The 24501-nt window shown below is 40.4% G+C and overlaps 1 protein-coding gene across 4 annotated transcripts in view; it reads left to right on the top strand.

Annotated features, from left to right (window-relative positions):
* The first annotated feature begins 7377 nt into the window (after positions 1-7377).
* The window catches only part of PDCD1LG2 (programmed cell death 1 ligand 2), a 58904-nt gene continuing 41780 nt past the window's right edge, over positions 7378-24501 (top strand). For all 4 annotated transcript variants that reach the window (XM_027773416.1, XM_006152417.2, XM_027773417.1 and 1 more), the window contains exons 1-2: positions 7378-7470; positions 18503-18571. In XM_027773416.1, coding sequence (XP_027629217.1) covers positions 18517-18571 — 55 coding nt within the window. In that variant the 5' untranslated portion in view covers positions 7378-7470; positions 18503-18516. The remainder of the gene's footprint in view (positions 7471-18502; positions 18572-24501) is intronic.

Genomic DNA, 24501 nt, shown 5'->3' with positions numbered 1-24501 from the left:
AAACAAGGGAGCTTTCTAAGGTTACTCAACTTAGAATTAATTAGTTCCTCTTGATTCCATATCTGGACCTAGTAGCTTTTCCTATTTTGGCACTTCCACTGCCCCCACCTTCATGACATACATCCCATTTCAGGCTGGGAGACACAGTGGCCTCCAGTGGGTAACTCATCTGAGCAGGCTGTCCTTGCATTTACCACTCTCTGTGACGATTCTGTTCATTTGTCATTTCTCTCACCTAGACATGAGCCCCTCTATATCCTCAGTGCCTGGAACATAATGTTATTCAGTTAATAAGCATCCTTTATTGAGTGAATAAGCAGAAATTACAATCATGCAGCCTTATGATTCCAGAGTAATAGGTAGGGAAAGCAACACTCTCATATTAATTTCTTAATGTCTTGTTTTTGTTTTGTAGCATACCTAGCACAATGTTCATTAAATAAAGAAGTCTCTAGTTTTTAACATGCCACTTAAGGAAAAGGGGCCAGGAGTCTCCTCCCCTGACTTTTTTTAAGTTTTGCCAGAGGATACACATGCTCACTGGAGAAAGAGAGAGAGTGGGAGAGAGGACAGAGAGAGAGAGAGAGATCACTGCCCAGGGGAGATGACTACACTGTAACGCTTTCTTCTCCATTCTCCTCTTGAGATTTTAAGCAAGCACACACACATGCCCAGTATGTTTTTCAAGCTTAGGGTCCAGGACTTGAGCCATACAAGCAGCCATGTGGGATCCAGTTGCCTTAACCACCATGCCTGGCTGGCCCATCAGCTCTTCTTAGTGAAAGAAAATCCAAGAAGTATGGACAGATGTAAGCCAAATCTTGAAATAGCTCACGTTTGTTTCTGGATTCTCATGTTCTTTTTCTCCCTCTTGTTCACCTTTCTTCAAAGATTGCTGTCACCAACATCATCAAACCCAGGGAAACCCTAATAAGATCCACCGATTAGAGCAGGGCTGGTACTTCAGAACCATGTGATAGATTTTGAAAAATGGAGATTCCTGGACTCAACCCCCTGAAGATTTTGAATCTGGAGGTCTGGGGTAGTGCCCAGGCACCCCTATGTTTTTAAAGTTCCCCAGGAGATTCTGACATGCACCCACTGACCTGACCCTAAAGTATGAGTCAGTTGTCTCCTCTCACATTCTTGATTGTATCTGAATAGATTAGTCATCCTATCACCATTTCACTTTGATTTCCTTTACCCAAGTCTAAATTCAGAAGTCTACACTTGGTTCCTGCACTTTTCTGTTTTTTCAGGCCTTAAGGCCAAAAGATGTAGGCCCAGTTTCAGCAATTAATTCCCTCCTGACATTAGCTCTAGGAACATGGTGGCTCTGAGCAGCCCTGGTTAGGTAATCCCTGGGAGAACCAGCTGGCTCTTGAGGTCTCTCTGTTCCTAGGTGCAAGGGGCTACACCAGGCTCCTCTTAACAGCACACCTTCAATAGTCTGGCCTCCCTTAGGCTTCCCAAAGCCAGAACCAGGAAAACAGAAGACTTTGAGAAAGAACTAGATTGCTTAGTTTCTTAGGTCTTTCTTGTCCTTTATCCCTCACTACCTTACAAATGAACTCAGGCTAGGGTCAGCATGCAGCAGAGGTTTCAGTACTCTGCTCCTCTGTCCCATTCAAATTGTCTGATGCATCAGAGACCCATTGGAGCTAATTTCATAAGTGCATACAGACATCTAGCTAAACCTGAGGCTGGGACCACAACTAAAACAAGGATCAGCAATCCAGGCAGGGCTGTCTCTCCCAACTGTTTCTTCTGTCTCTCTCTAAGAGCTTCTCTAGGTTAGTGCATGGAGATGACTCCTCCCCCACCCAACCCCCCCCACACACACACATACACATGCACACATTAGCCCCCACTTTATTTTTTGGTGAGAGTCTTTTTTGCTATAAGGCACATGCGCTCACCAGAGAGACAGAAAGCAAGAAATCATCCCCTAGGGGGGATGACCACACCACAATCTCTTCTCCTCCATTCTCAGGATTTGGGGCACACCCACACATGTGCCTGGAGTGAGTTTAAGTCGCTAGGTCCAGGACTCAAACCACAGTCAACTATATGGAAGTCCATTGACATAACCATTACACCATATGCTGATCCCAGCCCCCACTTTTATATTCTGTACTTTCTTTCACATGAGATAAGTAACTAACTATCTCTTAGATCTACCTCAAATGCCCAGGAAAAAGAATCTGATTCTTTGGAGTCGAATGTCTGTAGGGGGTAGAAAGTGTGGTTCATATGGCTATCAGGGGCCAATGTTACAGTCTGTGGCACTTTCTAGAGAAGGAAGGTGCCCTGAGACACAAAGGTATCTTTTACCTTGAATAGGGACAGGACCTGAATCTGACCAAGACCCTTAACCAGAAAAGCTGCTGGAAGTGCAGAGCCCCTTCCAAGTAGCCAAATGATAACTGCAGCCTAGGATCGTTATCCAGGCCTAAGCCTTAATCAGAAGTGTCTGCCTTTCTCCCTTCCATTTCTTTTGTCAAGTTTCAAGCCTGTCCCTTGTCTGAGAGAAACCTCCCTGCTTTCTGCCCGCCAAAAGGTCATCTGAGGAAGCTAGTTTCATTTGCTGTGGCCCACCTTCTACAACTGCTAAAGAAGAGTTGACATATAGGCTGGTTGACCTGGCACAGGACTGGCTTCAAGGCTGAATTGGCTAATCAGATTCTCAAGACCAGGTGGCAGACCTGATACTGAAGGGCCAGGAAGCCACGGGACTCTATGATGGGCCAGGTTCAGTGTGGGGACAGCAAAAGCCACTAAGAAGAGATAGGACGTTCTGAGTAGAGGGAAAGAATGAAAAGAACTAGCAAGGTTTCACAGATGGTATGTGCAGAGAAAATCAGCAACCGAGGGGAGAGAGACTCTGCATACCTTAAGACGTGGCCAAGGACAGCAGCTTGGGCTGGTGCTATCTCGTTTCTGATGGGTTTTGGGTCCTGCCTATACTTATGACACTAATTTGATTGAGGAGAGAAATTTATCTCTTAGCTGTTGCCAGTAGTAGTCCGTCAGACCCTCCTAGCCTGTTGGTAGTGAGTAGCCTTCATCATATCTCAGTCCAGTTTCATAATTTGCAGGTCACTTACATGAACTTAGCCTAGATCCATGTTTTCTAGCAGCTCTGGAGATAAAATTCACATACTATGCAACTCGCCATTTAAAGTATACTTTTCAATGGTTTTCAGTACATGCAGATTGTGCAACCAATACTACAATTTTAAGACATGTTCATCATCCTAAAATGAAATCCTGTACCTTTTAGCGGTCATCTCTCTACTTCCCCTCAGACCTTCCAGTCTTAAGCAACCATCAATTGTTTTCTGTTTCTATATATTTACCCCTTGAGGCATTTCATGTAACTGGGATTATACGCGAAATGGTCTTTGTGACTGGCTTCTTTCATATAGCGCAACGTTTTTAAAGTTGACCCATGTCGCATTATCTATAAGTACTTCATTCTTTTTTAAAGCTGGATTGTTTTGCATTGTGTGGACACATTGCACATTACATTTTATTTCCCAATTCATCAATTTCTGGACTGGTTGTTTCCACTTTGTGACCGTTATGCAAAATGCTGCTGTTAGGAACATTTGTGTAGATATTCTTGTGTGGATATATATACTTTCATTTCTCTTAGGTACATACCCAGGAGTGGAATACTGGGTCATACTGTAACTCTATGTTTAACATTTCAAAGAACTGAAAGAGATAGTCCAATTTAAAATTCTAACATTGTATCTTTTTCAAATCCCTCTCCTTCTCTCAAAAATAGGCTAAATTTGTGCCCCTTCTGTCTTAAAGTGAGGGACTGAAATGTCCTCATTCTCAGTTTGGTTCAGTCTCCTGTCAGTGGTCTCTGATAAAGGCCAGACTCCCATTGCTCTGGATTCTTTCTGTCCTGCATTGCCTGAAGCCATAGTAATTGTTGGCATCTGTGATAATCCCTAAGGACTCAGGGGCCTGGAATGAGGGAATGCCTCTATCTTCTTTGTCCATAATCCTATAGCCCTTCACACCTTCTGGGTTTGAGACACCAAGTGAACTTTCACCTTCAGAAACTTCAGGCAAGAAGCAGATGTTCATTTCTGTGTGACAGACTCTCAGACATCAGGGATATGTGTTCATCACTCTCTCCCTCTCCCCATAAATGAGAGAGAAATAGGACTATATACATTCTCTCTAGGCTCTCCAAACCTTCCCCCTGTCTCTCATGTCTTCCTCTTTTAATTTATCAGTGCTGAAGTCCAGTGGGCCAGTTCAGTCTCTCCCATCCCACTCCCTTCTCATTTCTTGCCTCCTACCACTTGCTCTGAAAGACCACTGGAGGGCTTAGGCCTTACTTAAAGTTGACCCTGCAGGAGCTATTTTCCCAAATAGTTCTTTATTATTCAGTAACATGGGTTAGGGGAAACTGAGGAAGGAAAATTATTTAATTAATGCCCAGTATAAACCCATTACACTTTAGTTTGGGAAGTTTTTCTCTGTAAATGAGCTAAACCTAGACTGCCATCTGTCCAAAAACAAAAAGTATCTCAGTGGCCAGAACTTCAATTCAAACATTTCCTCCTGTCACTTGGAGACCAGGCCTAACTGAGCAGGTAGAGAGCAAGTGCGCAGCTTATAGTCTGACTGAGTGGCCGGCCTACAGGCCTTGGTTGACTATGACATAGGGAGGCTCATTTTCGGGCTGCTTCCATGTGGACTCCTCCTCTCTCTGTCCCCAGCTGCTTATGACTTTCTCCCCATCCAGGAACCCCCTGTATACATTTTCAAGTGAAGAGGTTAGATATCACTCCCTGTTACCACACTCGTGATAAACTTGGTTTTCTGTCTTTCTGGTGAATGCACATGCCCTCTAGCAAAAATTTCTCAAAAAAATATATATTTTTTTAAATTAGAAACTTACATAAGCTCTTTGCTAAGTTCTTAAAACATTATCTTGTTATTTTTCAATGCTCTAACTATATCCTCCATTACTGATTTTTAAAAAATTATTTCTAGGGATCAGCAGGTGGCATGATGGTTAAGATGCTAGACACTCCCACATGGTAGACAGCGGTTTGAGTCTTAGACCTAGTGGCTTGTTTTCTCACTTTCCCTCTCTCCCTCCATCTGCGTCCCTTTCTGGTCAAATTTTAAAATAAGTGAATGAACAAATAAAATAAATAATTATTTGAAAAGAAAATGTAAGTAAAAAAGAAGAAACAAACAAATAAAAAATGACCTGGGAGTCCTCCATCCCAAAATACCCTCTTAACTCTTTGGTATCTACCTCTCTAGTATATTTTTAGGCATACAGATTTATAAGGCAGGATAATGTGCTGATGCATTACGTTGAATTTATTTGGGCCCCATTAGAAAATACCTGGGCCTTCCCTTGCTCCAAGATGAGTCTTTGTATTCCCAAACCTAAAAATGTGGAGAAACAAAGCTGAGCAGCCCAAAGGAGAATGGAGAGGAGAGGTGAGCTGAGCCAGAGGAAGCTTTCTGAAGAGAGGGGGATGGAAAGAGTTGAGAGTACTTCAGTCCTAAAGAGGGACAGGAATTCTGGTGGGGTCAGGGTGGCGAGCTTGGACTTCATATATACTGAACTCTCAGAGCTATTCAGGGGGCACTTTATCCTTCCACAGTCAGTCACTGTGTGGCCAGGGAAGGAGAGTCATGTTAGAGCATGGCAATACCCACTCAAACCACATGACCAGAACCACAGCTAGCCTCTATCCTTGTGGTCTAGGCAGTCACTTCTATTTGTTGCACTATAACATTCATTCTTTCTTGTTTAAAGGTTGATATGCAAAGAGTATGCAAAATGAGTAGGAGAAGAGAGCCCTGCTTTGTCAGAAGAAAAACAAGAAGGCAGGGAAGGCTTAGAGGTAAGGAATGGAGAGAGAACAAATAGAATTAGAGAACAATTAGAATTAGTTTTCTGGCTCAGAAGAAGAAAAACAAGAAGGCAGGGAAGGCTTAGAGGTAAGGAATGGAGAGAGAACAAATAGAATTAGAGAAATGTGGCTCCGAAAACTATCCTGAGAGTTCAGGCCCCATCTCTGTCGATTCCACCCTTATGAACCCAAGAGGAATAGGGAGGGAGTAGGATGGGAATTGGTCATCCAGATCTGCTCTCAGGTGGCCTCTTCCCACCTGGTTTTAATCTCACCACTAACTGCTTCGTGGAATGGCAGAGCCACAGAGGCCTGACTTCAAATACAGTCATGTAGCTAAGGAAACCTTGCTTTATCTTGACTCTGTTTTCACGTGTGTAAAATGGATCTAATGGTATTTAGTTGCTCTGAGAATTAAATGAGGTACTATAGAGGGTTGAATAGCTCCTCTCTCCTCCAAAGTGTATCTATCTGGAATCTCAGAATGTGACCATATTTGGAAATAGGGTCTTTGAAATGTAATTAGTTTAGATGTGGTTATGCTGGACTATGCCAGTGCTAACCCAGTGGCTATGTCCTTAAAAGAAGAGGAGAGGACATACAGAGAAACACACAGGGAAAGACGTCATGTAAAGATAGATTGGAATAATGCAGCTAGAAGCCAAGGAATGACAAGGATTGCTGGGAGCTGCTGGAGAGGAAGCTAGGAAGAGGAAACAAGGAAGAGCCAGGGAAACATTCTTGCCTTTCTGAGGGAGTGTGGTCTTGTGATACCTTGATTTAAACACTGAGATTCCAGAACAGTGAGAGAATAAAGATCTGTTGTGTTGAGCACCCAGTCTGGGGTGAGTTGATATAGGAGCCCTAGGAATCTGATGAAGTTCCCAGCACCTAGCTTGGTCCTGCTGGTATGCCTCTGAGTATGCACCAGCTACCTGCATGCAGAGAAGTGATGCTGAAAGCAAAACCCAAATTTCCCAATAGGCTTGGCTTCTATCAGTTCCTCAGAAGCAGTTCTGTTTTAAATGACCTTCATGTTACAGGAAAGCCTGAGCTGGATGACCACACCTTTTCTTCTCTTGCTGATATAGTTTAACCCCAAATTCTGATGATATTTGTGTTACCCATCCTTGTATGTCCCCTCTAGAAGAAATCCTGGGGCCAGCCAGTGGCCTAGTGGTTAAGGGAGGAAGATCTCACATGGTCATGAGTCCTGACCCCAGTGACTTGAAAAATACACCAGGCATGTGGATGTGCCTTTGCACAATCCCAAAGGGATTTTGGAGAAATGGAGAAGGGATTGCAGTGTGATCATACTCCATTGGGGGGCGCTTTCTTTCTCTCCCTTTCTGTTTCTGGAGAGCACAAACAGCCCCTGGGGAGAAAATAAAGAAAAGAAGAAAAAAATAAAAAAAATCCTGGGTTGGAGCTACTGCTTGTTTATGGTTTTGGTTTTGGTTTTAGCTGTTAATTTTGTTGGCTTCTATAAGGGACTCTCACACAAACAGCAACTGTTTGTTGCCTTTTCTTTTGCTTCTTGGCCTGAGGAGCTGTGCCAAGCACCCATGTGAGTACCGAGTGGGTTGAGATTTTCTCATACATTGAGGGTTTGTGTTATAGGCTGCTACGAGGCTGCCACAGTGGGGGAGTGTGGGTGTGCCTTCTCTCTACCACATTTGAGTCAGGAGAAACTGCCTAAGAATTGGTGCTTAGGGGCTCAAAAAAGCTAGTTTCCTCCTGTTGCCCAAATAGCGGGATTTCTGTCCCTTGTCCTCATGCCCTCTGTTGTAGTGCTGTTCTATAAGGTGAGATATTTTCTGCACCAAAAATGTGCAGCGTAGAAAAATTTCACTATTCTTGAGATTGTCTCTGAGCTAAGAAGGTTAATGGGTAAAAACTTCAAAATGTGTTTTCCTGCAACTGACATCTGTTTGTGATTTTTTTTCTTCAGCAGGCAGTCAACACCAGGCTGGCCTGTGTTTACCACTATGCTCTCAGAGTCAGCTTTAGGAATAAAAACATTTGTTCATTAACTCTCAGAAATCATCATTATTTGGCAAACACATGATCTGGTGACTATTAAAGGCTTATTTTTATATATACAACAATCAGAGAAAGGATAGTAAAATTAAAGAAAACTGTAATTATTGCTATTTACTGCTCACCACCTGAGTACACATATTATGAAGAAAGAAACATTTAAAAGTTTGTAAAAAAATGAAAGTACAAGTTTATTTTGGTGCAAAAAATTTTTAAATCCATGCATAGTTTTGTTGTTATATGCATTTTCTGAATTTTTTGAAGTTTCCTTTCAGATGAGAGAGGGCAGTGGAGTCCTGTGGAAGGGAGTGGAGGTGGAGAGTGAAGCAACAGATTGCCTATTAACTGGAAGTTGTTCTAACCCTGATGTTCCAAGGCTCTGTGGAAAGGAATGATAATACAAACTGCCAAACTGCAGAGCAAGAATGTTTTTAACCTAGTTTTTTTTTTTTTTTTTTGGAGAGGCTTTCGCTATAGGGCGCGTGCGCTCGCCAGACAGACAGAGACAGAGACAGAAAGCGAGAAATCACCCCCCAGGGGGGATGGTCACGCCGCAATCCCTTCTCCTCCATTCTCCTCTCAGGATCTTGGGCACACACGCACACGTGCCCGGCGTGAGTTTTAAGCCACCGGGTCCAGGACGTGAACCGCGGTCGACTACGTGCGAGTCCAGCGACATAGCCATTATGCTAACTGCTGGTTCCCCAGAGCAAGAATGTTTTATATGAGCAATAATGAGACAGTAGTATCAGGAGTCGAATATTAATTGACCTGATTCTCTCCAAGCTCCCATCTAAGCCTAATATTCTGTGAACAATATTGCTGTAGCTACTTTGCTACTCAGAACCCGGTCTATTCTCCTTCATTACCATACTGATGAGTCTTGCTCTTGCTTTTCTTTGTCTGCCACTTCACAATGCCTTCTCAGATTTCTCCTAACTGTAAGCCATTCCTTTGAACTGGACTTTGGAGACAAAGACCACACTGTTAAGGCCCTCTGAATCCCACCTACCTTACACAGTGCCTGGTAGCACACACACTTGTCCACTGGGTGCTTGTGGAATTTTATTTGATGAACTGCAGTTCACTGGAACCACAATGTTTGTGTAATATGAATGGGGCAGTTTGGGGTTGATTTGAGAAGCAGACAATGCAAATGTCCTCTGGGTCATACTTCAGAGTCAGTTTGCTTTACAAGGGATTGGTCAGCTACCCATAAATTGCTGTATACCATTTTTGTTCAATGTGCTGACATCCAAATATGCTACATGCCATAATTGTTGTATACTTGAGTTACCTTATAGAGAGGTCACTGAGTTCTGATCTTGCTCTACTGCATCTGGGCTCCCTTACCTTCAGATCAACTTACAGAATCCCACAGTGGATAAAGGAATCTGAAAGGTTATTTATCTCCAGTAACCACTGATGGTTTTCTGCTGTCTCAAACATGCCTATGGGCAGATTTCTTTGCAACTTCTCTGTTATTAACCACCCCTGTATTGGGGGACTTTCCTCCATTGGCTTAGAGATGCTGCTATGACAGAGCTTCTCATATCCTTCAAAGCACTTATCTCTCTCTGCCTTCTTTGCTGGTCCTCTCTTCAAATTTAAGGTCATTCTTGAGTTCAGACCTTTTTAAAATCTCTCTTTTTATATTCTTCCCCTGAGACAGCTCATTCATTTCCCAATAACAGCTAACATATCTATAACATAACTTCTTTATTCATCTTTATTTCTAGCCCTAAAATGTCCCAAACTCTAGACCTACATTTTTCTGTCATGTTTTCCATTACTTTATGACTCAAATCTGGCTCATTATCTTCTTTCTAAAGTTAACTCTTCATCTTATATCCTCCAACCTCCACCTCACACCTCCAATATTGTCTTGACGGTTTAGCCTTAAAACCATAATCAGTTTTGCTGCTTCTCTTTTGCTCTTCTATGTGGCTGATTCATTATCAATTGTTTTATCAATTGTCTTATAAGAAGTTTCTCCTTCCACCCCTTTGCCTTCTTTTTCTGATCCTAAGTTAGGGCCTAATATCTAGATGAATAGATGACCCACTATTTGAGTGACTGACTTTCAATTCCATCCCTGCCTCCAATTCTATTCATAAAAAGAAAATCAGATTTAATATTTTTTAAACGTGCTTTTGGTATTGTTACTCAGTTTTTGAGTGATTGTCTTTATCTTCCCATTGGCAGCTCCGCCTGACATTAGCCCTGGACATTCTCATTTCAACTTAAATTTATGGCCAAATTAGTCTGTTCATTGGCCTGTCAACACCCCTGTGCATTTGCACCTCTGAGACTTTGCTTCTATCATTGGCAGTGCCCTCTAGAATAGCGTCAACTTTCCAGATCTTCTACTATACTTCAAAGGCCCAGTTTGTGTTCCACCTCTTTGGAAAGTCTTCCTGCCTCTAACTGACTTCTGGGGTTTTTGCATTTTATCACTCTTTTTACATCAGTTCTTACTATTTTTCATGTATATGAGTTTTAACCTTTTTTTAAACTATGTCATAATGTCTTTTAGGGGTGGGGGCCCTTTTTTGGATGAGTTCTATGAATTCACAGTACAGTATAAAGACTTGCCAAAAGTAGGAGCTCAGCATTTAGTGACTGGAAAATTGAAATGTAGTTAGTACTCAAATGGCTCATTAAATTGAGTAGAACAGTATTTTAAGGCCACAGGTAGTCCTATGCAGCAGATGGATTAGAGATCAAAAACTTATACTGAAAAACTACTCATATAACCATGAAGCAGAGCCCTGGCTCTGAGATCCTCCTAAAAGCTCAAACATCTATAGGGACTGGCAGGTAACAATAATATGTAAATACAGCTAGTATAATACAATACAACAAGAGTAGAAGGACCTGGAGCAAACTTTGTATTACTTGCCCAAAGACATTCCAATTCAAATTATTAAGACATTGTTAATTTGGGGGCCAGCAGGTGGTGTGATGATTAAGGGCACTGGATTCTCACATGGCTGACCACAGTCCTGAACCTGGCAGCTTGCTTTCTTGCTTTCTTGCTTTCTCTTTCTTTCTCTCTCTCTGTTCCTATCTGGTCAAATTAAAATAAATAAATAAAAGAGATAAAGTTAAAATAAGTCTTTAAAAAAATTGTTAATTTTAATTCATTGCTTGGACACTGTTTCAGAAACAGTGGTTAATTCACCCATTTCAGTTCAGTTTTGTGTGTATTTACCTAGGTCTTCATAGGTGATCAGAGTTGTTCTAGACCCTTAAGAAGAGGAAAGAGAAATAAAATAATCCTTTATTATAGTTATTGATTTATTTATTTTTAAATTCACCAGAGGGCATGTGTACTCACATGACGGAGAGAGGGAGAGAAAGGAAGTGCTCTCCAACGGGACATGGTCATGCCACAATCCATTCTCCTCTATTTGTCCGTCCTTACAGGATTTGGGGCCATTGCTGGACATGTGGCTGGCATGTTTTTCAATATGCTGGATTCAGGACTTAAACCATGTGGTCAGCCATATGGGATCTGATTCCCTTAACCCCCAGATCACAGGGCCAAAACCATGCTGAGTATTCTTTTCTTTTTTTTTTTAAAGAATTAATTTATTTAACTTTATTTATTTATTTATTTTAATTTGAGCAGAGAAAGGCAGAGTGAGAGAGAGAGAGAAAGTGAGAAAGCAAGCCTCCAAGTCTGAAACTCAAACCACAATTGGCCATGTGGGAGTCCAGAGCCCTTAACCACTGTGCCACCTGCCAGCCCCATGCCGGTTATTCTTAACAAAGGCATGTTTTGGGACCAGCAGTTAGCGTAATGGCTGTATTGCTGAACTCCCATGTAGCCGACCATGGTTGAAGTCCCGGACCCGGTGGCTTAAACTCACACCAGGCACGTGTGCGTGCGTGCCCAAGATCCTGAGAGGAGAATGGAGGAGAAGGGACTGCAGTGTGGCCCCCCCCGGGGGGGGGAGGGGTGATTTCTTGCTTTCTATCTCTCCGTCTCTCTCTGTTTTTCTGGAGAGCGCACACACCCTATAGCAAAAACCTCTAAAACAAACAAACAAACAAAAAACAAAGGCATGTTTTGTAGGGACCAGTAGTTAGCATAATGGCTATGTCGCTGAATTCCCACTTAGTCCACCACAGTTTGAGTCCTGGACCCAGTGGCTTAGACTCATGCCGGGCGTGTGTGCGTGTATGCCCAAGATCCCGAGAGGAGAATGGAGGAGAGGGGATTGTGGTGTGGCCATCCCCCCTGGGGGGTGATTTCTCGCTTTCTGTCTCTCTGTCTCCCTCTGTCTTTCTGGAGAGCGCATGTGCCCTGTAGCAAAAACCTCTCCCAAAAAAAGGAGAAAACAAAGGCATGTTTTGCTGATTCTTGAGATTTTCATAGACTGTCAATGCCTCAATTATTCTACAAACCAGAGAATTCCTTGAAAGCATTATCTGTGCCATATTTACCTCTATGTACTACAGCTTAGCACATAGTAAATGCCAAGTAAATATTTTGAATGAAATAAAGAAAACAAATAATTAAAGTTTCTGTACATTACTGCAGTCCCACAAATTTTACTTAACCTATCAGTTTGCAAATAGATTTCAGACAACCATAGAAATGGTAAGAAACTAGGCCTATGGCAACCAAGAAGTGAAACTGCTAGCATCTGCTATGACTCGTGATCCTCATGCAAATTTTTCTTGGAAAAGTTTTCCTCATATTCTGTTTACAAACCTCTCCTCAGAAAATTACAAAAGTTTTCTTGATTTCTCTGGAAAGATACAACTTCATGATGGAATTTGATTAAATTATATTAGAAACTCTTATGTAGAATTTAAAAAAGTAGGAGTTAAAAGTCTAGCAAGGGCTAAGGCCAGTATAAACCATTAAATATGAGGTGGATCTGAAATACCCTGAGAGGTACAATAGTTGTACAATAGTTGTACAAACATTTGCTTAGGAGACTCAGAAGAGAACATATGAAGCAGGTAATCCTGAGTAATTCTTCAAGACTACATAGACTTTTACCAAGTGGGATCTTAGTGGAGTTAGTGAAAGGACTGGTCATATAGTAATTCGTGCAATTACATCCATTGTCCAATGACCCACAAGAATTTTTGCTTACTACCTGTGGGTTAGCCAGGACACTCGGATGTTAGAGAACTTGATGATTTCTAGTTTCTTTTCCCCTCTAGTAAAATTAAGATGAAAATGAACAGTCCCACAGAAACAGACAGTAAATATTTATTTATAAAACACAAGTGAATTTTAAAAGGGGAGACTAAAGAGGTAATAATATGGTTGTTTGAATACTTTCATTTTGTCTCCTGGAGAACAGTCAACACAATGCTAATTTACATAGTAGGGTGTTTTACTCATGACTGCTCTCTAAATGATTTGATGAGCTAATTTTGGCCATGTACTCTGTAAGTTCACTGAATAAACTCTTTTTGGCCTTACCTGCCTAGGTATAAAAGAATTTATACCTCCCTCACTTTAAAGGCTCTATTAACCTGTTCTTTCAGAAAACTTAGTTCTCTTAAAAAAACCGAGTAGGCAGAGATCTTGTCAGATTGACTAGATTTTTTACATGAGGTTGGTGAGGGACTTGAGCTATATGTGAAAATATTCTTCTGTGTGACAACTTTGTAAATAATCTTACTGTTGAAAGGGTGACTTTTCACCTCCTATGGAAACCCTTGCTTCAGCATGGACCTTTTACTTAAACCTCTCCAGGGTGATGATCTCCTTACCCCATTTGTAGCTCAAAACAGAGAGACCCCCCTAACGTAAGCTATTGGAAGGACTTTGGATTTTTCTCTGAGAGAATTAATGAACTGTTAGATATTTTTTAGTTGTTTTGAGTTGTGTTTGTAAAGAATCACCCTAGCTGCTGTGTTTACAATCAACTGTAGGAAGTCTACATTAGACTCAGGGTCTAGTTATCGGACTTCTCATCACCATGAGAAGCAATAATGGCTCCAACTGACCTGGAAGCAAAAATGATGATGAGAAATGGTCAGATTCTGGATATATTTGAAGAACTTATGGGGTTCGTGAATGAATCAGATGCAGGGTGAGGGAAGAAAGGAATTGAGGATGACTCTAAGATTTATGTTCTTCATCTCAGCCAGTGGAGGATGGAGCAGAGGGAAGCAAGACTAGACAGTAAAAACAGCAGTGCAGAGACTGCTAATATAAGGAGAAATGAGGAGCAGCTGGATTATGGTAATAGAAGTGGGATGTTCAGAAATGAGAGCATCATTCAAGAATTATTCTGGAGGTAGAATTAACAGGACTAGGGGTAGCGTGGATTTTCAAGATGAGAGATAAGCAGGTCTAAAATGACTCCCAAAATTATGACTTGAGGTAGGTATTATCATTGGCATGATAGGAAAACAAATCATAAAGTGTCTTCATAAATTGTCTAAGGTGTTAAAGTTCAGTAATTTGTAGACCCAGGATTTGAACTCAGATATTTCTGATTTTAGAGTCAGAACTGTTAACCATTTCATGGAGCTTATTTTCCCTAGAAGCAAGATTAATAGGAAAGGGGTCTACTAGTTGGAAAGCACCTTTCTAACAGTGCCTTCCCTCAGTTTGCTCAAAGATGTAGTGTTCCAGGAAAGTCCCCTTGGATGGGCAAGGAAGAAAGGGAAGTTTAAGCCAGCAGTGTATGACCAGGAGTCCTTTCTGTTGCTGAAACTACGTTGTTATATGCCATCCTTTCATGCTCAAAAATAAGAATGGTGGCAAGTGCAGGCCTGCTGGTACAGCTTAAGATGATATTGCTTATGGATGTATTTTTCATTTTAATAAGGAAAAGTACTTTCAGGTCCAGTTAATATATACCATGAGCATTTCTCTGTGGAACGCATTTGATTCTATTCACAATTGTTACCTGTTGTAATATCTCCATTCTGAAAATAAGAATACAGCCAACCATAGACCTCACATTTTCCTCTAGCTACTATTTCATTTCTATTCTCCTTTTCACACACTCTTCTTTAAAGAGTTGCCTATATTTCCACATCCTTTCCTTCTGTTCTCTCTTGTACCCACTCAGGTTTTTATCTGCGCCAAATCTACTGATACTGTGTTTGGCAACATCGTCGATGACCTACATACTTTCAGAAGCATTGTAGCCCTACTGATCTCTCCTTCCTTATAGCATTCTTTAAAATAGGGTTTTACTAGTATTTAAATATGATAAGGCCAACAGAGCAGGAGAGGATCACTATTGAAAAGATAGTTTACTATTCTCACACATTCCAAGAGAACAGGGCATGCAGTGCCACAGGGGGCCACACAGAGAAGCACCAGGGTTATCCAAGAGGCAGAGAGAGGTGGGAAATGTGGGTAAGAGTCTTTATTGTAGTTTCCACAGAAAGGAATGGGTGAGGCAGGGTAAGCAGATTTAGGGTTGGCTAATATGAATAATTTCAGCAGGCTCCAGGACATAGGGGCAGTGCCTAATTTTCTGGTACCTAGCCCCAGGGTGATTAGGGCAGGAGGATAATGCCTGGGAATATGAAAGCCCTCAATAAAGTTTGGGGAGGTCTGAGCCCTGGGCTTGTTGTTTTGCATTTGAAAGACATGTTAACGATCAAGTTGTTTACTGTGTCTTGGAATTAGCTAAATCTGGTCTGGAGAAGCAGCCCCTTCAAAGTTAGCAAGGCTCCAAGATGTTATAGCACCAGAATGCAGAAAATTTTAAAAATTGGCTCATATGAAAGGACTTCAAAAAAGTTCCTTTAAAAGTGCAATTACAGTGTAGAAGTTCCTTTTGGTGCAAAAAAAAAAGTTGAAATCTATGCATAGTTTTGTTATATACACATTTTTTTTTGAGAGGTTTTCGTTATAGGGCATGTGCGCTCGCCAGACAGAGAGAGACAGAGAGACAGAAAGTGAGAAATCACCCCCCAGGGGGGATGGCCACACCGCAATCCCTTCTCCTCCATTCTCCTCTCTGGATCTTGGGCACGCACGCACACACACCCAGCGTGAATTTTAAGCCACCGGGTCTAGGACGCGAACCGCGATTGACTACGTGGGAGTCCAGCGACATAGCCATTACGCTAACTGCTGGTCCCTTATATACACACTTTTCATGAACTTTTTGGAGACCTGTTATACACATTCTCCTTTCCCTTTTTAGACTTCCTCTCTATCTTCTTTGCTTTGAGAGGGTGTCCTATCTTCCCAAAGAACTATAAATGTTGGATTATCCCATGTATCAATCTGTGGATATTTTCCCTTATCTCTGTATAGGTGCAGTCATGTAGTCCTATGACTTCAACTAATACTCATACATTGATGATGCTCCAATTTTTATCTCTACCCCCAAACTCTGGACCACCTATTATCCAACTGACTACTAAACAACTCCACTTGAATGTTTATTAGATATTTCAAACCAAACATGTACCAGATACAACTCTTAGTTTCCTGTCCCTAATCTTCTTCGCCTATCTTCCCCTTTTGAATAAATAGCACCTCCATTGCCCTTATGACTCAAGCCTCAAACCTAGGAATTTTCCTGGATTTCTCTATTTTTCTCAAACTACATATCCAATCTGTTAGCAATTTTCTTTGTTACCAATTTCTTTAAAAATGTAGAAGACCTGAATAAATCGAAAGACATGCTATATTCATGGATTGAAAGACAGTATTGTCAGGACAGCTATATTCACAAAATGGATCTACGAATTCAATGCTATTCCTACCAAAATTTCTGCTGTCTTTTATTTTTCTTTCTTTCTTTCTTTTTTATTTTTTTTGCATAAATGAACAAACCAATCCTCAAAATCACATGGAACCACAAGAAAACCAGAATTACCACTCTCCTTCCTCAGAAAAATCTTGAAAAAGAGGAATAAAGTTGGAACACTCACACTTCCCAGTTTTAAAACATAACCACAAAACTATAGTAATTAACACTGCATGGTACTGACATAGGGTAGATATATAATACAATGAAATAGAATTAGGAGTCCAGAAATAAATCCATTCATCTATAGTCAACTGATATTTTGCAAGAGTACCAAGACAATTCAATGGAGAAAGAACAGTTTCTTTAACAAATAGTACATGAACTACTGGATGTCCACATTCAAAAGAACAAATTTGGAGCTTACCTCATACTCTATCAAAAATTAACTAAAAATGGATCAAAGACCCAGATATAAGAACTAAAACATATTTAGCTCTTAGAAGTAAATAAATATAGGGACCAGCAGGTGGTATAATGGGTACATTGCTGGACTTCCACATAATAATTGTGGTTCGAGTCCTGGACCTAGTGGCTTAAAACTCAAGCTAGGTATGTGTGAATGCATGCCAAAAATCCTGAAAGGAGAATGGAGGAGAAGGGATTGCAGCATGGGACCAACCCCTCTCGGAGCAGGAGGTAGGGCAATTTTTAACTTTCTGTCTCTCTGGCAAGTACACATACCCCATCAAAAAAAAAAAAAAAAAAAAGAAGTAAGCAAATATAAATTTCTGTGCTCTTAGATTAGATAATAGATTTTTTAGATATGACACCTAAAGCAGAAGTAATAAAAGGAAAAATAGATAAAGTGGATTTCATTAATTTGTGCTGTAAAATTAAATTAAAACATTTTTATTTCAAAGGATACCATCGAGAAACTGAAAAGTCAATCACAGTAGAAAGTATTTGCAAATCACATATTTGATAGTTTGGTAGTTCTTCAAAAAAGTTAAACACAGAGTTTCTATTTGACTCAACAGTTTTACTCCTACATATATCCAAGAGTATTAAAAGCACATGCACACAAAAACTTGCTCTTTATAACAGCATTATTCATAAATAGCCCACAAGCAAAAACTACCCAAATGTTCATCAATTGCTAAGTGGATAAGCAAAATGTGATATAGGATACAACAGATCATCAGCCATGAAAAAGAATGAAGTACAAATATCTGCTAAACAAAGTTTACAGATAAACCATCATATTCAGTAAAAGGAAGTAGTCACAAATGGCCACATATTGTATGGTTGCATTTATATGAAATGCCCAGAATAAGCAATTGATAGGGACAAAAAATAGATCAGTAGTTTTCAGGAGTAAGGAGGAAAGGGATCAAGCATTGTGGAGAATCTGTTTTACTGAAATCTGTTCTTTAGTATATAACTAAGAGCTGGCTAGAGATGATTATGTGCAGTATTAATTTGAAAAAACAAGGTTGGTTTTCAAGGACCTATAAGACCTATAGAAGGTTTCACGGGAGAGACAAAGAGATGCAGATACCCGGCAGTGTAGGTGGCTCATAAGGATTGTCTCATATTGAGAAAGAACCATCAGAAAAGGAAGAAGAGCAGCTCATTTGGAATGACAAAGAGTGCTTCACTTCCTCTTACCCTACATCCCCTCTGCTCCAGGCAATCAACCTATAACTACTCTTCCCAGCTACTCCACCATGGTCTATTGCCTTCTCCAAAAGATTTGTTTACACGTCATTTCCCCATTTTCAGGAATGAGCAAATCACCAAATCACGAGACCCAGTAAAGCTGTATAAGGCCCTGAAACTTTCAATTGTTTATTTCAGACCAAGTACAGAAGATGTTCCTCCTCTTGCTAATGTTGAGCTTGGGATTGCAACTTCATCAGATAGCAGGTAAGAACAAAGGTATAAGGGGCTAACAGGAATTGGTGGCTAAAGCCAATACTGAGAATGTGGTCCTCAGGCTGGGGCTTTCATTGAGAGAAAGTTTGAATAGTAAAGCTTTTGTAAGCACCACAAATAGAACAATGCCCTGATGGTCTGTGCATGCCAATGTCCATCTGACAGAAACAGGGACTAAGAATATTGATCCATCTATCCCCGTTATCCAGTGAAGGTAGTGACAAGAAGACAGGACCAATCAGACCCTGTGCATCTGAACTGATACAAGAGGTCAGGGGTTGAGTTCCTTTTAAGATAAGGTGCCCAGCAATTGTTCTCTACTCTTCTGGCTGAGCGAGTAAGGAGACAATGGTCAGGAGACACTTAGAGGATTCTGTTGCTCTGAAGATTCTGTTGTAGACATTTTGCCAATTATTAGATATTCATGTGAATTCCTTTTTAAAAAAGCAACAGTATCAGTCATTGGTCATTCATACCTCAATTACTTGAATTGGAAGCTCAGGATCTTCCTGAAATCCAAATGAATAATGAACCTTAGCCAATAACTTCAAGGCTATGCCTTTGGATTTGAAGAAAGGACTTCTGTTGAAGGATGTGGGTTAGGTGGAAGGAAAGCATTTCAGAGTTGGTTGTCCTGGAGAAAGTGGTTCAAACCACTTGTACAGTCATGAGTGCATTGTTGTGGGTAAACACCAGGAGGAAAGATAGGAAGACAGAGGTGGAGACAGGGGATTAGGTTCTCAGTGATAGCAGCCCTAACCCCATGGGAAATCATCTAAAATTTTGCTCTTGGTTGAGAAACAGTGGCTCTTTTGGCATTTGACAACCTTTTGAAGAGTGTTCTCGCCCTTTGTAGGTGGTCCCAGACTGCTCTTTTCCTAGTTATATTCCTCTTCTTCCCTTGGGCAGCTCAGCCTGGTCTGGCACCAGAGACATAGACTTGGGGTCCTCCTCAAAGAAAACACATTATTTTGCTTACTCCTATTTTGCCTCTGCATGCCAGCTAAAGGAACACTTCATGATTCTGTCATAAGAAACCCACCTGGCTAGGATTTTAGACATGCAAAAGAAGTAAACACCTCCTTACTACAAAAAGCTTCATGTCCTTATAATGTAATGAGGGAACAAAGGGCTAAAAGAAGAGTCAGAAGCTCAGTCCCACCCCCCCCACCCCCCATTCTGGGGCAGAATTGAAGGCTTCAGGGAAAACCATGGGGATTGTGCAATTTCTGTGGATTTGAAGCTTAAGAACATTGAGACAATGCTTTTTGTTTTTGTTCTTATTTTGCCACTTCTCTTAGGAAAAGAATGAGCTATGATAATAAGGGGCAGCATATTTCAGTCCTTGCTAGGTCTTTGTACAGAGGCAGAACCTTTTCGTCTAAGGATAGCAGCACAAAGCAGTGACGAAAGGCATTAACTCTGAGTTAGTACGACTCTTGTAAGCAACACAAAAAGAACACTGCAGAGGGAAGAGAGTTTATATTTACTGACTTACTAAATTCCTAGTACCATGCTAGGCAACTAATGTATGTTATATCTCATATAATCTTAACAATAACCATTTGGCAAGGGGAAATTGAAACTAAAAAAAAATTCATTTTTGGTGACTATAAATAAAGTTCCTATAAGCATTTGCATATAGGTTTTTGTGTGGATATAGGTTTTTATTTTACTTAGATAAATACCTAAGAGTTGAGTTGCTAGATTATATGGCAAGTACTTGCTTTTACTTCATAAGAAACTGCCAAACTTTTCCAGAGTGGCTCTACCATTTTTGCATTTCCACCAGGAATGCATGGGAATTCCAGTTGCCCCTCATCCTTGCCAGCACTTGGTATCATTTAATTTTTAAGTCATTTTAATAGGTGCATAGAAGAAGATCATTGTAGTTTTACTGTCCATTTTCCTAATAACTAATAATGCTAAGCATATCTCCATGCACTTACTGTCTATCTATAGATCTTCTCTAATGAAGTCTGTATTTAAATCACTTGACTGCTTTTAATTTGGTTGTTTCTTATTGTAAAATGTTGAAAGTTCCTTAATATTCCAGACATGAATCCTTTATCATATAGGTGACTTGCAAATATTTTCTTCTAGTCAGCTTGTCTTTTCATTCTCCTAACAATGTATTTTGCAAAGCAAAGATTTTAATTTTGGTGAGGTCTAATTCATCAATGTTTTCTTTTATGGGCTGTCCTTTTGGTGTCATATATAAGAATTCTTTGCCTAACCCAATACTACAGTTTGGATAATAGTTTGTCCTCCAAAGACTCATGTGTTATAATTTGGTCCCTAGTCTAAGAGTGTTGAGAGGTAGTAAGACCTTTAAGGTGAGGCCTAGAGGCAGTGTTTGGATCATGGCAGCATTGCTCTCATGAACAGATCAATGCTGTCTCATAAAAGCTAGTGAGTTCTCACTCTTGTGGAATGTGGTTAGTTCCCACAAGAGCAGGTTGTTATAGAAGTAAGAGCTGCCCAAAGTCCTCTTTCTCTCTGCACATATCTGCTGCCTTTTTCCATTTTCTTCTACCGTGTTGTGATGCAACGAAGGTTGGCCAGCCACTAGCCCCATGTTCCTGAACTTTTGACCCAAATCTTTACAAATCAGCAAGTCTCAGGTATAGCCCATTTGTTTAGCAACACAATTACTGACTGAGACACCCAAGATCTAAGAACTTTTCTTCTATGTTTTCTTCTACATAGTTATAGTTGTACAATTTATATTTAAGTTTATGATTCATTTTGAGTTACTTTTTGTGTAAAGTGTGAGGTACACCTTAAGGCTCATTTAATTATTTTGCTATTATTATACAATACTTTGCTACCTTATCATTATTATTACTTACATTTAATTGCAATTTCCCCTGTTTTTTATTGTGATTTTCTGGTTTACATATAATCAGTAGTTTACAGTGTTTCTTAAGGCATGCATGTAGTGTACAATAATCAAATTTTATTAATAGTTATGCTAGTTTTTTTAAAAAAATATGTATTCAGTTGTCCATATTTTTTATTCTGATGCGATAGATATCTTATCCCATCGAGGGTCATTTAATTATTCCATATGAATATTCAGTTGTTATAGCCCATTTATTGAAAAGTCTATTCTTTTTCTGTAAAACTGTCTTTGAACTTCTGTCAAAAAGCTAATACTTATGGGACCAGCAGTTAGCATAATGGCTATGTTGCTGGACTCCCACATGGTCGACCGCAGTTTGAGTCCCAGACCCGGTGGCTTAAACTCACGCAGGGCGTGTGTGCGTGTGTGCCCAAGATCCCGAGAGGAGAAAGGAGGAGAAGGGATTGTGGTGTGACCATCCCCCCGGGGGTTGATTTCTCGCTTTCTGTCTCTCTCTGTCTGTCTGGCGAGCGCATGCGCCCTATAGCAAAAACTTCTCCAAAAAAAGAAAAAAAAAAGTCTTGTACTTATATTTGTGTGGGTCTGTTTTTGGACTCTGTTTCTTCTATATATATATATATATATACATATTCTTTCTCCAATATCACACTCCCTTTATTACTGTTGCTTTATAGTTTATCTTTTGTATATATTTTTGTGTATTTTTTAAATTTTAAAACCTAAGGATTTCCTGTAACCCAGATGTATCTGAGGGGTAATTTTATTTTTATAACTTAGCATGTCTTGGAGAAAAGAGCAATCCCAGTCTTCTTTCTTTCATTGATGCTTCTTTCTCTCTTTGTGCTCCAGAGGTGAATGAATACCCAGAGGCCATATGACCACGGTAATATATGAGGTCACTCTGAAGCAAGGACCACACCCTAGGTCATCCTGCAGTCTTGTCTTCAGCCAAAACTACTTCTGTTGACAGCTGAGATATAAAAAAGACCAGAATCAGGCTGGAGAAAAGATTTCTTCTAAGACAAGCTATGTCTCTATGCAATTCCCCTACATAGAGCAGAGCATGAGTTCAGTGCACAAAGCAGGGCATTGTTCTAAATCAGGAACTTGAGGGTTTTCTGAAGAATGTAGCTAGGTAAAGCAGCCCCCACCCTACCCTCACCTTTCAAGTACATTATGTAGGAAGTCTGAAAAATCATAAGCTTCTGCTATTAAATGCGAAATAAAATGTATAAAATTAGTTTGAAGGAGAAGCTATGTTGGTAGAAAATGCAAATGATTTGTTTTGTGTTTCCTGAAGATGTGGCAGGTGCTGACTCCCACTGATGCCTGGTTGCAAATAAAATGTAAAGTTTCCCCAAGAATTTTCAAAAAGCCTCCAGCATCACCCAAGTTATCTGCCTTAATCTAACTAAAGGACTTGCATGTATGAATTTTTTAATGCTTTTTGCCAAGTACTTAGCCCTTTTGTTTAATGAAGGGTCCTAAAGTAGATGGAAAACCTGTGTTGTCTGCTTCACTTCATAGTCATGGAAACCTTCCACTTTTCTCCTTTATCTGATAAATTCAGGAGTTCAATGCTAGGTTGAGGCTTGATTTAATAACTATGTGGTAGCATGGTGGTTTAGGTGCTGGACTCCCACATGGCCATTTGCAGTTCGAGTACCAGAACTGGTAGCTTTCTCTCTCTCTCTCTCATTTTCTCTCTCTCTCTCTGGTAAATACACATGCCCTTAGGAAATTTAATAAATAAAGTAAAATAATTTTTAAAATAACGGTGTGGTACATGGAATTGAAAACAAAACATCTTTTGCTTAGCATAAAGCTGAAAAAGAACATCTGTCTCATTCATGGATAGTATACCCCTGTCAGTGGATATATATGGGCATCAGTAGGAGCACAGAGATGAATGTGCATTGACAGCACAAAGGTGAATTTGAATTCCAGTTCCATGAACAACCACTTTTCGATCTAGGGCAAGTTTTGTCTCTTCTTTAAGCCTCCATTTCTCCATCTGTAAAATGTAGATAGCAATTCCTATCTCGCATAATTGCTGGGCACATCAAACGAGATGATAAGAATTATCCTAGTGTTTGACTTATTGTAAGTGTTTAAGAAATGTTAACCAGGCTGGCCTCATGGCCTAGTGGTTAAGGGATCTGGATCCTACATGGTCAAGAGTGCAATTAGGATTCTGGCCCCTGGGGCTTGAAATACACACTGAGTGTATGCATACACCAAATGCTGACAGGATAGAAAAATGGAGGAGAGAGGATTACAGTGTAGACATGCCCCATTGTAAGATGCTTTGTCCCTCTCTCATGAGCACACACACCCTTGGAGGTGGAAGGGGGGGTAGGAAAAGAAATGTTAATTGTTATGCTACTTCCCCAAAATAGTCCAAATGCAGACCAGTGTTACAACTCAAATACTAACACAAGGGCAAATCACTGACCTTGCTAAAAGCAGATCCTGATTCTGTAGGTCTGGGACAGGTCTGAGAGTCTGCATTTTTTACCTCACTCTCAGGTGAAACTGGGGATGTTCTCAATGGCAAAATGGTAAAAAAAAAAAAAAAAAAGTTTTCAATTGCAAGTGTCTTTTTTGTCTGATTAATGGTTCTTAAATTACTGTCTCCATATTGAAAGCTCCAAGGATTTTTTTTTTTTTTTTTTTTTTTTATTTGACGCTGGCCTTCCTACCAAAGGAATTTAATTTTAAAAGAGCCAATGTGGGTTCTGGGCAACAGTAGGTTTTTGTTTGTTTGTTTGTTTGTTTTTGGAGAGGTTTTTTGCTATAGGACATGTGTACTGGCCAGAAAGACAGAAAGTGAGAAATCACCCCCCAGATTGTGGCCATACCGCAATCCCTTCTCCTCTTGGGATCTTGGGCACGCACGCACACACACCCAGCGTGAGTTAAAGCCACCGGGTCTGGGACTCAAACCATGGCCGACTACATGAGAGTCCAGCGACATAGCCATGACACTAACTGCTGGTCCCCAACAGTAGTTTTTTAAAGCCTCCCAAGTGACTCCAATGTCAGCCAAGTTCAA

Source organism: Tupaia chinensis, unplaced genomic scaffold, assembly GCF_000334495.1.
Source record: "Tupaia chinensis unplaced genomic scaffold, TupChi_1.0 Scaffold000354_1, whole genome shotgun sequence".
In the NCBI taxonomy this organism is placed as follows: domain Eukaryota; kingdom Metazoa; phylum Chordata; class Mammalia; order Scandentia; family Tupaiidae; genus Tupaia; species Tupaia belangeri.
The sequence above is the reverse complement of the archived record's forward strand: the minus strand, read 5'-3'. Positions and strand labels throughout refer to the sequence as shown.